The sequence below is a fragment of the Ahaetulla prasina genome, chromosome 5 (assembly GCF_028640845.1).
Source record: "Ahaetulla prasina isolate Xishuangbanna chromosome 5, ASM2864084v1, whole genome shotgun sequence".
In the NCBI taxonomy this organism is placed as follows: Eukaryota; Metazoa; Chordata; class Lepidosauria; order Squamata; family Colubridae; genus Ahaetulla; species Ahaetulla prasina.
Window position 1 is genome coordinate 28317464 of NC_080543.1, and position 14834 is coordinate 28332297.

A 14834-nucleotide genomic window follows, 5' to 3' on the forward strand; every position below is an offset into this window, starting at 1 on the left:
CAGGGTGCCGTCCGCCAAACAATGCCGGCTGGCGGCCCCCAGGGGAAGGGCCTTCTCTGTGGGGGCTCCCACACTCTGGAACGAGCTTCCCCCGGGTTTACGCCAAATACCTGACCTTCGGACATTCCGTCGCGAACTGAAGACACATCTCTTTATCCGCGCGGGGCTGGCTTAAATTGGAATTTTAATGTTAAATTTTATTAATTTTTTAAACGGGGTTTTTAGTTTATGGTAAATTTTAATTTTCAGGCTAATTTAAATAAGTTTTTTAAATTGTATTTTAACCTGTATATTGTATTGCTGGTTTTATCTTGCCTGTACACCGCCCTGAGTCCTTCGGGAGAAGGGCGGTATAAAAATCAAATAAATAAATAAATAAATAAATAAATAAATAAATAAATAAATAAATAAATAAATAAATAAATAAATAAATAAATAAATAAATAAATAAATAAATAAATAGAGTACTTGAAGTGAGGATCAAAAATGATCTACCTTGTTCTGGAATGGTTCTGTTGACATGGCTGCCAGGTCCATTTTATCACAGGTTGAGGAATGCCATAAACAATGCATGTTAAAATTTGCTTAGTTCCTAGTTGATAGAGAGTAGGACCAGGAATTGATGACACTTTTTCATAAATCTGAGGTTTCACTGTTAACAAACAAGAACAGGAGTAAACAGAAATCTTATTCTAAAATAAAATGGAAAGAATTACTGTTGCAAAAGAAAAACTAAGATTCTGGCCCCTTCCACATACAGTATGTATTGATCTGACATCATTGCTGCCTATACAGGTACTCTTACAATGCAGTTTCCAACAGCCTTGGAAAATCTGAATCAGTTTGCTCTCTGCTTCAGAAGTGCTGCAACAGTAGTTTTGCAATGCTTGTTCTGGAGCTACAGTTGTAGGGACTTCCATCCTGTCTTAACTACTTCCTCTAGAATTTCCTTCTTCTCTCCATAATCCAAGTGATGGGCTCCTTCTGCCCTATCTTTCTCCAGTAGATAAACAATTGCACTCCTCATCTGACAGTGACTAGCTTATCGCCACCCCCTTCTTTTTGTAAGAAGCCAATGAAATGAGGTAAAGAGGAAAGATGAAAAGAGGGCATTGGCTGCAGGCAGAGCTGCCTGGCTCAAACAACCCATTTGCATGGACACATAGGTCAGGGGTCTGCAACCTTAAACATTTAAAGAGCCATTTGGACCCATTTCCCACAGAAAAGAAAACACTGGGAGCCACAAAATCCTTCCTATGCCTGACTATTTCTTTGACTATTTGAGCGACCACAAACCTAGCATATGTAGTTGAATTAAACGTTCTGTTTTCTTCTGGAGTTTTTCTTTTCTTGGATTTACCTATGGTTGGCCTACCGGGGGTTGAAAAGGTCAACAAATCATGTGCTGGCTGGTGTTGCACTTTGGCGGTTGTGACACATATTTTGAGTGATAAGGAGCCACAGCAGAGGGGTGAAAGAGCCACATGCGGCTCCAGAGCCTCAGGTGGCTGACCCCTGACACAGGACATAAGCTAATCAGCTGGTGACACAAAAGTTGAGCATGGAAATGCCATTTTTTTAAAAGACAGCCTTTAAAAGCCTTTGTCAGAACGATTTTAGCATAACAACGTGATCTCTGATAATGAAAACTTCTAAAAGAATATTTATGTTTAGTCAGAATTCAAGATAACTTAATTTTCAAATAAGTGTTTACAGGATTGCAGCTTACTGTCAGTGATAGTAATGTGGACTCACCATTTATTCTGAGTGTTATTGTTAAATTTTTTTGTAGGTTCCACTGTTGGGTGCTCAACATTATAGTGTAGTTTCCTGCATCTTCTTCAGCAACATGTTTTATAATGAGTGAGAAACCTTTAATTTTATATCTGGCACACATTTCAGCAGCAGGTAACCCATCCTTCAACCTGTGGAAAAACAGTCAAAACCATAATTGCTTATGACATCACTACATACGTTACCTATGTAATCTATAAACATTTCATAGCAAGCAACCAGTGCACATTTTTATGGATCAAGGACCACACTTATTCTTTTAGTAGCATGGTAGAGGCACACATCATAGTTAGGGCCAATATGAAGAAATAGGAACAGCAGGTATAAAAATGGAAATTGATATCATTTAAATTACATTAATGTGGTTAATATAATTACTCTTCAAGTGTGTCTTTACTAATTTCCCACTTGCAACATGAAAAAAGATAACCTTTAATGACAGGCTTTGAATAATGTCTAGGGGACACATATCCAAGACTTCTGAGGACCAGAAACAGGCTGTTGTGTAACTCTGATGTGAGACATTGAAGGTTGAAGGAACAAATTATATTACAAGACTTTATAAATGTTTAAAAAGCTAATTAATGGACAATTTAGTGGATTTATTCAAACTCCATGTGGACTGAATTACATATTATATGAAGCATGTGTAGGTTCTAGTGAATTTCCCTTTACTCATTTCATTCCTGCTCAAATACTAATTGTTAAAAGAAATGTGAAGTGTTTCAAGTGTTCATGAAATGAAATGTTGGACATTCCTTTTATTAAATATTATTAGGGAATACATGGATACAGAAAAGTGACAAGAGTTCACCACAACCCCAAAGCTCCTGGAGTGTGTGGCATTCCTCCTGTTTTAGTTCTTTATTAAAAGACATTCCAAACTTAAAATTTCCAGGGAACATCAGAATATTTGAACATAAAACCCAGAAAAAAATCTGCCATTTTAATGCTATCTTAAATCTACAAATCTAATAATTTTACTGGCAATAATTTGAAACTGGGGACCACTAAATTCATAATTTTAAATCCTGCGGACCACTAATATGAATTTTTTAAAAAGATAAATAGTATTTAGTGCAATATAAAGAATGCAAATAATTTTTCTGCGGACCCTCAAAATTTTCACACGGACCACCTGTGGTCCACAGACCACCAGTTGGTGACCGCTGGACTAAATGATCACCCAGAATCAATAATTGGTTCTTTTGAAAGTCAGTTAAACCCCATGACAGATCCCTCTGTAAAAGAGAGTTTCCTTCTCCTCTGATATGGTTTAATTTCTATTACTACTGCTGTGGCTGAATTAAAGAAAGAAGTGGTAGCCTTTAGTTAAAAAAACAAAAAAGGGTGTAGCCTCGTCTCCATGCAAACTAGTCATAGAGGATGAGGAGGATATAGTCAGGTGTGATACTTGGGGATCTGATATCACATTTCAGATGTACGCACAAGGAAGCATATGGTGTAAAATGCTAATAATTACTGATTTGCTAAAATTTCCAACAATATTTTTTTTATAAAAAAATATGATTTAATTTTAGACCTTATAAAAGACAAATTAAAAATAATATTTAATATAGCAATGCTAACATCTGCTCATTAGTTTACTTTAATAAAGTAAAATAATCAAATATACGGATTATTTATTTTGTGGTATTTCCTGCATTTCCATTCAATCTATTTGATTAGCTAATAAAACTGACATAAAAAGACAGGAGAGAAAACTAAAAAATAATAGTAAACCAAAAAAAAATTAGAATTGACCATTTCAATTGACCATGTCAGTTGACATTTGACCAGGAAATTATGGTCAAAGACTTGAGGCTTGGTTGCTCTCAGAGATCTAACTGGGGTGACATGAGTCTACTAAAAGCAGAGATTCCATAGTGGGTAGGACTTTTCCAAGTGCTAGCAACACAGACCTTTTCCTGGCGATTTTAAAAGGTGAGCAGGCTAGTAACAGTGAAATAGTCAATCTTTAAGTCATTTAAGATGTTAAATTGTACCTGATAAACAGTTGGCAACTAATGCTGGTCCTTCAGTAGAAGAATCATATGATCATCTTCCAATACAACTAGGTATCAGCCTAGCAGCTACATTTTATTTATTTTATTTATAATTTAATTTCTATACCGCCCTTCTCCCGAAGGACTCAGGGTGGTTCACAGCCATATTAAAACACAGAATATACAAAGTATACATCACAAATTTAAAACAGATTTAAAACGAAATATTTAATAGGCCTAATTAACTAAAACGGTCGTAGACCGATATAAAAACCCTTTAAAATCTAAAATTATAAATAAATTAATTAAAACATAATTAAAACACACTTAGGCTAGTCCCGCACGATTAAATAGTAAAGTCTTCAGTTCCCGCTTGAAGGTTCGGAGGTCGGGGAGTTGGCGTAACCCCGGAGGTAACTCGTTCCAAAGGGCTGGTGCTGCCACAGAGAAGGCTCTCCTCCTGGGGGCCACCAACTGACATTGTTTGGATGATGGCACCCGGAGCAGGCCCACTCTGTGGGCGCGCACAGGTCGTTGGGAGACTATCAGTGACAGAAGGCGGTCTCGTAGATAACCCGGTCCTAAGCCATGGAGCACTTTGAAGGTGATCACTAACACCTTGAATTACACCCGGAAGGCTATCGGCATACATTTATTTACCGGCATAAAGGCATACATTTTTCCACCAACAGCAATTTGCAAGATTTTTTTCCAGACTGGTTCTTGGAAGAATAAATTGTGATAGTTGAGAAGGTAAGAGGCAAATGCCAGATTGAAATAGGCCAGGAAAAGGCATAGCAAACCACTAGCCGTGATGGAGCAAATGCACTCTTCATAACAGCTGCCTCCTTTAAATCCAATGACAAGTGAGGCCAAATAGCATTCCCAAGGACTGGGCCTGCATCCAACTCTTTTCCAGCTTCTATTTTTTATTTAGAAATGCGATTGTTTCAATGGTGGAAACTCAAGCTTTAGAGCACACATTAAATTTGGCTGCAAGTATGGTGAACTAATGCTACACATGCATGCAGGGAACTGTTTTCCTAATCAGTCTTGTAGCAATGCTTTTGTGAAACACTAATGAATTCAGGAATAGCCCCTGCCATTTAGAATGATTTGAATGAAAACAAAAGCAACACTGAGATCAAAATTGATACCATTGTTTCACAGGCAAGTAATACAAAAACACTCCTTAAATAATATGTTCATGACCCAAGAAAATCTCAGGTCAATTAGAAGTATAGAAGTTGTAGGAAATGTGTAGGAAAAACAATGGGTTTGCTGAAAACACGCATTTCCCTGTTTGGGCCAAATTATAAGACATCTTACTGTGATGGAGTAGGGGTGGGGATAATTCTTCCTCTCTATGTCACTTTTTTAGAGCACATCTGTCCTAGACGTTAACTTCTAATGATACTTCAACAGTAAGGCCAACAACATGACTTAAATGCCTTGATACTCTAAACAAACTAGATTCAGAGAAATATTGTCTTCACCTCATGAATCTATCTATAAATGTACATATTTCTGTGTACTTCTAAGGTTTATGAAATGCACCTTCTATTAGATCATTAACCAGTAGACCACTAGTTTCTAAAAGGTTTGAGACAAACTTAATTTTATGTATGACAATATGATATGTTCAAATAGTAACAGCATATTAATTATTGGCTATTTTCTACTTCCAGGATGTTTTGCAACTTCCGAACCCCCTAGGCCTAGTATTTTGTCATCAAGTGCTAAGATCTTGTCATAGCCCGAACAGAGAAAAAGGTGCAAGGAAGTCTTCATTGAAATAATATATAAATTAATAAATTGGGGGAAATTCCCTTATATGCAAATACTATGGCTTTAAGTGATTGCCACATCATTTTAAAGTTGTCGTTAGCAAAAGAAGCCATAAATTGAGAGATTTCTAGTACAAGATACAAAATCAAACGATGATTTTATTTTTTTAAAAAAATCTAATATAAGAACTTGATATTTTACAGGTGAGTGAGTGTGCAAGTGTTTGATATTTTGACTTCAGGTAGTGTCACTGAAGCAATGGCGTTGAACTTGGGCCAAGTCCAGGAGACAGTGGAGGACAGGAGGGACCAGTATTGCTATGTTCCATGGGGTCACGAAGAGTCAGACATGACGTAGAGACTGAAGAACAACATAGGCAAATTTGCCTTCCTGTCTCCCTCTGTGCACTGACATATTCATTCCTCACTGCCTTACCATTAAGGTCCCTTTAAGTACACTAACAGATTATTTTAACACAATGATTCAGAGCAATTGCTGATCAACTGAGCAGGAAGCAAGTAAAAGCGTAGGCAGGTGGAGTCATACAGTGCAATAAAATCAGAAAGTTTGTGACCTCAACAAAAGACAAAGAAAGACAAAACATGGAAGCCTGATTCAGAACCTTTTTAAGACCGTAAATGTCCACGGCAGAGTATTCATCTGATATTGCATTTATACTTTTTCCTCATGCCGTCTATAGGTCAATGTAATTTCTCTCTCCAGAAGTCAGACAAGAAACATTGCTATAACTGTTACGTTTGCATTCTAATTGAGTATTTTTATTGTTCTGAATGAATTATGGCCATGTTCAGTGCTTTGTGCCTGCCTAGATAATTACCTTCATTGGCACACCCTTGCCAGGAAGGGAAAAATATCAGCAAGCAGACATTAGGAGAGCTACTGCTGAAATGTTCCCAACTTGTTAATTTAGTGTGGCTACTGTTATCCTCTTATCGCTAGTCCAAAACTTCAGGTTAATAAAGGACTACATTAGACCCACATGGAAAATGTGGGCACTTCTAAATGTAAACCTAAATATGTACTAATGGAATGAAGCTTAAAATAAATATTATGGCACACTCACTACACACTAAGAGACCCAGGGGCCAATTTTCTCACTGACAGGGAAAAGGGAGGAAGTTCCTGTTGTATCACAAGGGAGTAACACCCTTTTTATCTTGCTAATGAATGGATCTGAACCAAAGACCATAAGAATTTGTCATTTCAATTACTGCAAATATAATTTATATAACTTAATAGGCGTCTCAGAATTAAGTTAAAAGAACTTCCTTTCTCGGGACAGCACATACCCTTTAAAATGTTCACACTTTATTATGAAGAAAGAGTCAAAATGAAAATGCCAGCGGCAAAACTGAGCACTGAATTCTATATTACATTTATGAGTTTTCATATGTCTGTTGAATTGTGAGTGAGTTAAATAAGAAGCCTTATTAAAAAAAATAAAACAGTGGACAGACCCATGGAGGATAAAGTTAAGGAGGACTTCTAGGCCTTTTGATAAAACATAACGAGGTACAAGTTGTTTTCCTGCTTGAGGCAAAGCAGAAACGATGCCTCCCACTCAACCAAGTCAATGTGTATACTATCCAAAGCCTAGTTATCTTCATACATATAACAGAAAATCCTCTTCTGATCTCTGGTCATAAAAACAAAAAAAAAATGGTTTGCTACACTTCTATTACATTCCCAACTTGTAACCTGTGCTAGCTGCTTTACTTTATGTAATGCTAAAGTTGGCTCTTCAAAGAGAACCATTCTATTGACTGTCCGCTGCTTGAGAACAATAACAGTGAAGTGACTGTCCTGGTATATGTTCCACATGGTCTTTGTAGGGTTGTTTGATGACCAGTAGTAGAAACTGGAAGGAGAACTTCTTAAGTGTTTACTTTGATTTGATTTTGGTCTTGCAATGTAACACATAAAGGAAGCAAGCATGTTCCCTTCATATTTCCTCAGTCTGTTGCATATTAACAACAAACCCACATACTACAACTATCCCATTTCTTCTATATATTGTGTACATTTCTTCTATATATTGTGTTGTAAATATAGTACCTTGATGAACGTATCTTTTCTTTTATGTACACTGAGAGCATATGCACCAAGACAAATTCCTTGTGTGTCCAATCACACTTGGCCAATAAATAAATTCTATTCTATATGAAAGGTTTTTTTGTGAGTACTGTACGTGTAGGAAATAAATATTTTAATTGTTAGTACTTAAAAAATAATATTATTTATTTTTCATTCTTTCTCCATATTCTGTCCCACTACACAATTTTAAAAAATATTTTACACAGTTCCAGACTTGCATGTAATGTGACTTCCAATGTACTATTCAAATGTTAGTGCAGTTCTTGACCCAATAAAAATTGTGCACTCCTGTCTAATGCATAAGTCACTCTCTGAAAAAATATAGGCACTGTTCTTAGCAGTACTTTTCTTCTTCAAAATCTTCCAACAACAGTTTATTTTCATGAAGAGTTTAAATACAAGATAAAACTATCAATCCAATTTGAAAATGGATCTATTAAAAATTAATTTGTAATATTTCTTCCTTGAATATTAAATATATGACAGAACACTGCAGTATGCTTTCTAATCAAATATGCCAGATTTCTTTTAGTGCAAGACATTAATCACAATAAAATGAACACAGTCATCTCACAGATTCTTAAATAGTGAAAATTAAAGCAGATATTTCAAGTCTATTTCAGGACATCTTTATTTAATATCTTTTTCTACTTAGAGGTAGGAAAATAGGTTATCTTGTCAAATAAATGGCTTCTTTCTCTAGGTAGAAGTAACTGTAATCCTACCATACAACCTCTGGTGTAGGAAATGCTTTCACTTTCATAGAAAGTCGATAGGACTTCTTGCCAGACATAACATCCAGCATGTTTTTTTGTCGATGTTGCAAAGTGATAAATGCTTTATCTTGAAAGACAAGGGGGGAAAAAAGGAAAAAACATGTTTTAAAAATATTGATATGGATGAATATTTCAAGCATGACATAAGCAATATGATTTATATACGAAAGACTATATGAGGGACTGTCAATATCAGGAGGAATACTTTTGCATGTAAAGAACAACATAAGAAGTCCACAAAGATGCCCTCATTAGTCATCCAATAAAATCAGAGCTCTACTGAGTTCCAGTGGTGGGTTGCTACTGGTTCACCCCGGTTCCAGGGGCGAAATGCTTCTGGTTTGGACAGGTTTGCCCAATCTGGTAGCGATGGCAATGGGTGGTTCGGAGAACCGGTAACAAAAATCCCTGCCCCCCCCCCACCCCAGCTGAGCCACGTGATCACCAGAATTTTTTTACTTTTAAAAGCATTTTTTCTACAACCTCTTCGGCTGAAGAGGTTGTAAAAAAATGCTTTTAAAAGCCTGTGGTGATCAGGCAACTCAGCTGGGATCGCCAGAGGAAAAGAAGCTTTTAAAGGGTTTTCACGATCCCAGCCAACGAACTATGGGGGGAGGGAGAGGGAGGGAGAAAATGGCCCAGACATCAAGATGTTGACGTGAGCACCAAGGACATTTTGGCAGGTGTTTACAGAAGCCAAAAAAGACTTTCCCCACAACAATATCCAAAGACCGTATTGGACAATGTGACCTGAGTTAATGGAGGAAGAGGGGGCAGTGGAATTTGAACTTTAACTATAGGGGTTAGCGCAGCAAAGCCCTAGATCTGATTTTGCCTTCAAATATGCCGAAATCATGTACTCAATAAAGTTTTGCATAAAGAGATTGGATCTTCTCGATCGTGTTTGCTTTGGTTGGGTTCGTAAGTCAGAACCTTGACATTTGGAATATAAAAGTTATTTTATTAACATACACAAATTATGTCTTACCATAAATAAAAACTTTTACGCTATCTGATTTGAGTGATGGCCCACTCTTAACATTGCAGATGTATTGGCCTTTATCTATATCATGGACTTTATCAACAACAAGGATGCTATAGAATAGGTTGGGCCCGTCTTTTCTTTGTTGAATGCTTCTACTAATGGTGGCTCTTTTGCTTGCCTAGAAAGGAGAAAAAAGTAACATAGGTCTTATTACCACCAACAATTTCTATTTGGAATTTATACAGTGGTCACAATTTAACATGCAACTCCAGATTAGACTTTAACTTTATTCTCATGCTTTTTTAATGCAGTTCTTAGATATATGGTTATAAAATCACTGTATTGGAAAGTAAGAAACTGAAGATCATCTAGAACCTGCTATTTTAGAATTATTTTACTGGGATCATAGACCAAGTTTTTCTATGGGTATAGAAATACATATACTCTTGTTTCCCCAAAAATAAGACTGGGTCTTATTTTCTTTTGAGCCCTAAAATAAGCACTAGAGCTTACTTTCGGGGGGGGGGTTATTTTTCCCCCTATATATACAAGGCCTACTTCTGCTAGTTTGTGGTGGGGCAGGAGGCTGTGCGGCTACTCATGCCCTGACACCTGCCTCGCCTCATGGTACCAGCTCCAGCAGCCCCATCCAGCAGGACTCCGCGTGGCCACTGGCCCACTTCTTCTGCTTGCTTGTGGCCACAACGGAGCAGGAGGTCAAGCAATGCACCAGTATCATGGCCATGAGGTGAAGCAAGTGTCAGGCATAGTGGCCTGGCTGCAGGGGCCCTGAGGTAAGCCAATATGGGGTGCATGATGCAGCTCCACCCACCCCCTGCCTCATCTCGTGGCCACAGCAAATATAGATAAAAGAAGAGACAGACAGGTGATCTCCAGACCTTAAAATATATTATTCACTTAGCTTTCGTTAGCCTCTGCTAACATCATCTCTACCATTGAAGAGATATTCGCCTTTATGCATCATTGATCAATTTGGCCTTGTGTTTAGTGGACTTTTTATAATATACTCTTAAATATTGGTTGACTAGGCCAAAACTCAAGTAGATTGAATTTTCCCATACATTAACTTTATTAAGAACCAATGGCAAATTAACAAGCTTTCCTTGGAAATCTGGGAGATATTTGTACATGGCTGAATATGCTAAAAATGTGGTGAAGAAAAGCTCAGTAACCATATTTTATCATTATTTTATCACTATTATTGCATCTCAGCTTGCCAATCATGGATCATGGATTGGTGGTGGATCATGGATGAAGTGATTTGGATGATTATATCATGGATGAAGTGATTTGCTCAAAGGCCAACTGAAATTTTGTACAAATTAACTAGTTTCTTTCTGAAACTGAATTGGAAGCCTACTTTGAGGAAGTCTATTGTAAAATAAAACCCTTTGACATTGTGTAATAAGTATTACTAATCACGTCACCTAAGAAATTTCCAAGTTTGAAACTTTTAAAAATAAATGTGTAATTATGAAATATGCACAGTGAATTTATGCAACTCTATTATGTAGTCTTGCTCATTCAGTGATAAAATATGAAAAGTATGCTTTCCAACACAACATGGAAAATAAATGAATCATACAACAAAATTCAGCAGAAGGACAAGAAGTTAATACATTTATTTAGTTAACATTTTTATTAGGGCTGCTCATTAATATTTTAAAAAGCAAAAAGTACACACCTCCCCAGGATAACTCCATGTGATTTGCACTCTGGTGTTCCAGGCTGCAGTGATGCTACAGTTGAGAACAAGACTTTGTCCTTTGAATAACTTCACTGGTTTTGAGTCATTCACCTGGACACTAATGATTTCATTGTCTATGTAACACACAAAAAAAGTAAAATGAACTGGATGGTTGCTTAGTTACCATATTTTTCAGAGTATAAGATGCACCTTTTCCCAAAAAAAAAACAGGGTGAAAATCTCGGTGCATCTTATACTCCAAATGTAGCCCCACCCAGCTTCTCAAACAGAGGTTTCAGAGACTAAAAAAAGCTTCAGAAAAGAAGCTTCAGAAAAGAAGCCCCCAAACAGAGCTTCAGAGGCATTTTTTCTGAAGCTGTTTTGGAGGCTTTCAGAGGCAGGAAAAAAAGGTTTTTTTTGAAAGGGAGTTTCAGAAGTTTCAGAGGCAGAAAAAAAAGCAAGGCACAGAGCTCACAACCAAGGAACCTGTTGCTAAAATTCACCTCTGGGAAAAGCTGATTGGGGGTATTCCGGGAGGCCAATCCACCTGCCAATCAGCTTTTTTCTTACTTTCCCCCCAAAAGACTTATACTCAGGGGCATCTTATACTCCGAAAAATACGGTAAACAGATAGAAAGAAAAACTGAGATGTATAGAAAAGTACTCACTTAGCCTATATGTCAGGTATTTGGTGCTATATTCATGACCATCAACAGTAGTTTCACAGCTAAGAAGCCCTATGAATTTATAAGTTGCTTTCGGAATTATGAAGCCTTTTGTGTTATCCCAGATGACTGTTTTCCCATCAGGAATGATGTTTCCTCCTGGTATCTAAAACGAAATCAATGCATTTAGTTAAGTACTTATTAACCCTAGAAGTAATCAATGCTTTGTTTAATCACATTTTATGACAAAGAACCTCAGGGAGTTATAGAACATGCCTCATCTATTGCACATCGCTGCATTTCTGCGGTTTATGAAAAGTGCACTTGAGTGCGGACATCTGGAACTTGTACTTTCATCCTTTGTACAGCTCCACTTCATCCACCCCAGCTTAGACAGAAATCCAAAAGTTTGCTGATTTGCCAGACTCTGGATTGGTTGAAGTAATGCAATTAATAGATTAATTAATTAATGCAATTAATAGAGCTTGATAGAACAGTGCCAGGTAAATTGAGGATCTTTTCTGTTTGTTTCTCTCTCTCTCTCTCTCTCTCTCTCTCTCTCTCTCTCTCTCTCTCTCACACACACACACACACACACACACACACACACACAGAGAGAGAGAGAGAGAGAGAGAGAGAGAGAGAGAGAGCTTTGGGTAGAGGCAGATATAAATTGAGTGACTGATTTGAAGCAGAGAGACAGTGCAATGATTGGCTTGTTGCACAGGTGTTGACTAGCATGGACAAAGCAATGATTGACTAAAGGTGGTCAGTTAAAAAGCCACGATCAAGCCATTTGGGGTCATGGATGATAAGAATGACTTGGGGGCTGCAGCCAGTGGTGGGATTCAGCCAGTTCGCACCACTTCAGGAGAACCGGTTGTTAATTTTCTGAGCAGTTTGATGAATTGGTGGTTGGAAGAAATCATTAGGGCAGAGAACCGGTTGTTAAATTATTTGAATCCCACCGCTGGCTGCAGCTGAGAATGATTTACAGTTGTTGATTTGCAAATATGTTAGAATGATTTGCACTTGGCGTGGACAGTCATATTGCAATAGTCAATAAATGACACAGAAGATTTCTGAAATCTTTTGGTCTCTTAGTACAGGAAAAACTTGGTTTAAAAATGGACTATTTCATGTTCCACCACACCAAATTTTGTTATTCGTCATGGTACAAAAGCCCATGGGACTTTCCAAGCAAAATTGCCCTGCTCTTAATTTCCTTTTGACAAATGTGGATTGTGCTAAGTATTTAGTAAGAAGTGGTTTCCCTTTTCTTAGCAAACACATTATATACTCTACATCAGGGGTCTTCAACCTTGGCAACTTTACGACTTGTGGACTTCAACTCCCAGAATCCCTCAGCCAGCAAAGCTGGCTGAGGAATTCTGGGAGTTGAAGTCCACAAGTCACAAAATTGCCAAGGTTGGAGACCCCTGCTCTACATAATGACAAATTTGCTTCTGAGTCAAGTGTTGAGATATTTTTTAATGCAATGGGAGACCTTTCCAAGAAAGACAAAACAAACAAACAAACATGGATTTGAGCCAAAAATGATTTTTTTTCATTTGAAAGGCAAATTTCTAAGTGGGATACATAGTAGCCACATCTGTAAGATTAGAGCCACCCTGGAAAAACCCAGGGATGACTGCAATTAGATAAGAAATATTTGGCAATAAATACAGTAAAATAAACTATAGCAGTACATATTTTAGTGGTCAAGGGCTGCACTTAATGGCCCTGTGGGAAGGGAGAGGCAATGAGGGAGTGTGATGGGACAACACCACAAATATGTCTGCAATTTTGCTTTTTGTTCTTTCCAAACAAATGGAAGAAATGACTTATGTAAAGGGGTCAAGACTGTGCCATCTGTGCATTAGCCCATCAACATGGATAATCTCTGAAAACTGAAAAAAACAGGATCACATTCAGCATTGGAGACAAGCTGGCAAAAGAAAGATCAAGTCCAAAAGAGTCTAAATCGGGTTGGCAGTTGTGGACACAAAGATCCCTTCTAGATCCCCAGTACAATGCTCTAGGAGAGGTAGCTGGACAGCATCTTGCAGTACTACAAGTTGTTTTATTTTAAAGCAATGTTTTTCACCTTTGGCAACTTTAAAGATGTACAGACTAACTCCCAGAATTCCTCAACCAACTTGCTGGCTGGAGAATTCTGGGAATTGAAGTGCATCCATCTTAGAGTTGATAAGGTTGAGAAACACTGTTCTAAACCCTCTCCTCATGATCTGTTGACCTAGAGCAGATAATATTCAGGTTGCCCTGTCCTTGCAACACAAGAAGAAAGTAGGAAAACAGAAGCGTATGCAACGTTTTATTCTATCACAACACAGAAGAAAATGTAAAGAGGCTACAAAGAATTCCAAAAATCATACATTGCATTTTTTTTCTTGTTGTTTTTTTTCTACCTTGTCTCTATTGGTTTCTAAATGTTCCATATGCCCACCTTTATAATGATCAAACTCGTGTGTGTGTGTGTGTGTGTATGTATAGATATGTATGTATAGATATGTATGTATGTATGTATGTATATGTGTGTGTGTGTGTGTGTGTGTGTGTGTGTGTGTGTGTGTGTGTGTGTAGGTCTTTGGTTATTCGGGTTTTCTCCCGCGTAAAATTGGAAGTGTCTTGGCGACATTTCGACGAAGTCTCATTCGTCATCTTCAGGCTTCAGCTTCGTGCTTCTGGGAGCAATGTGTCACATTGCTCCCAGAAGCACGAAGCTGAAGCCTGAAGATGACAAATGAGACTTCGTTGAAACGTCGCCAAGACACTTCCAATTTTACGCGGGAGAAAACCCGAATAACCAAAGACCTACATACAAACATCCGCGAAAACCTCAGAAAACAAATATATATATATATATAAATTTTTTTCGTAGGTTTTCACGGGTATAGGTATGTAAGTCTTGGCATATTCGGGTCTTTTCCCATGTAAGGTTGAGGGTATCTTGGCGACGTTTTGACAAGGTCCCAC

The 14834-nt window shown here is 37.6% G+C and overlaps 1 protein-coding gene across 1 annotated transcript in view; it reads right to left on the minus strand.

Moving 5' to 3' along the window:
• FLT1 (fms related receptor tyrosine kinase 1) overlaps nt 1-14834 on the minus strand; it is a 139601-nt gene that overhangs the window by 95660 nt on the left and 29107 nt on the right. Inside the window, exons 5-10 of the mRNA XM_058185588.1 lie at nt 11841-12003; nt 11170-11306; nt 9468-9642; nt 8429-8546; nt 1756-1925; nt 496-652 (exon numbers count right to left, since the gene is read on the minus strand). Of these exons, the coding sequence (XP_058041571.1) occupies nt 496-652; nt 1756-1925; nt 8429-8546; nt 9468-9642; nt 11170-11306; nt 11841-12003 (920 nt within the window). The remainder of the gene's footprint in view (nt 1-495; nt 653-1755; nt 1926-8428; nt 8547-9467; nt 9643-11169; nt 11307-11840; nt 12004-14834) is intronic.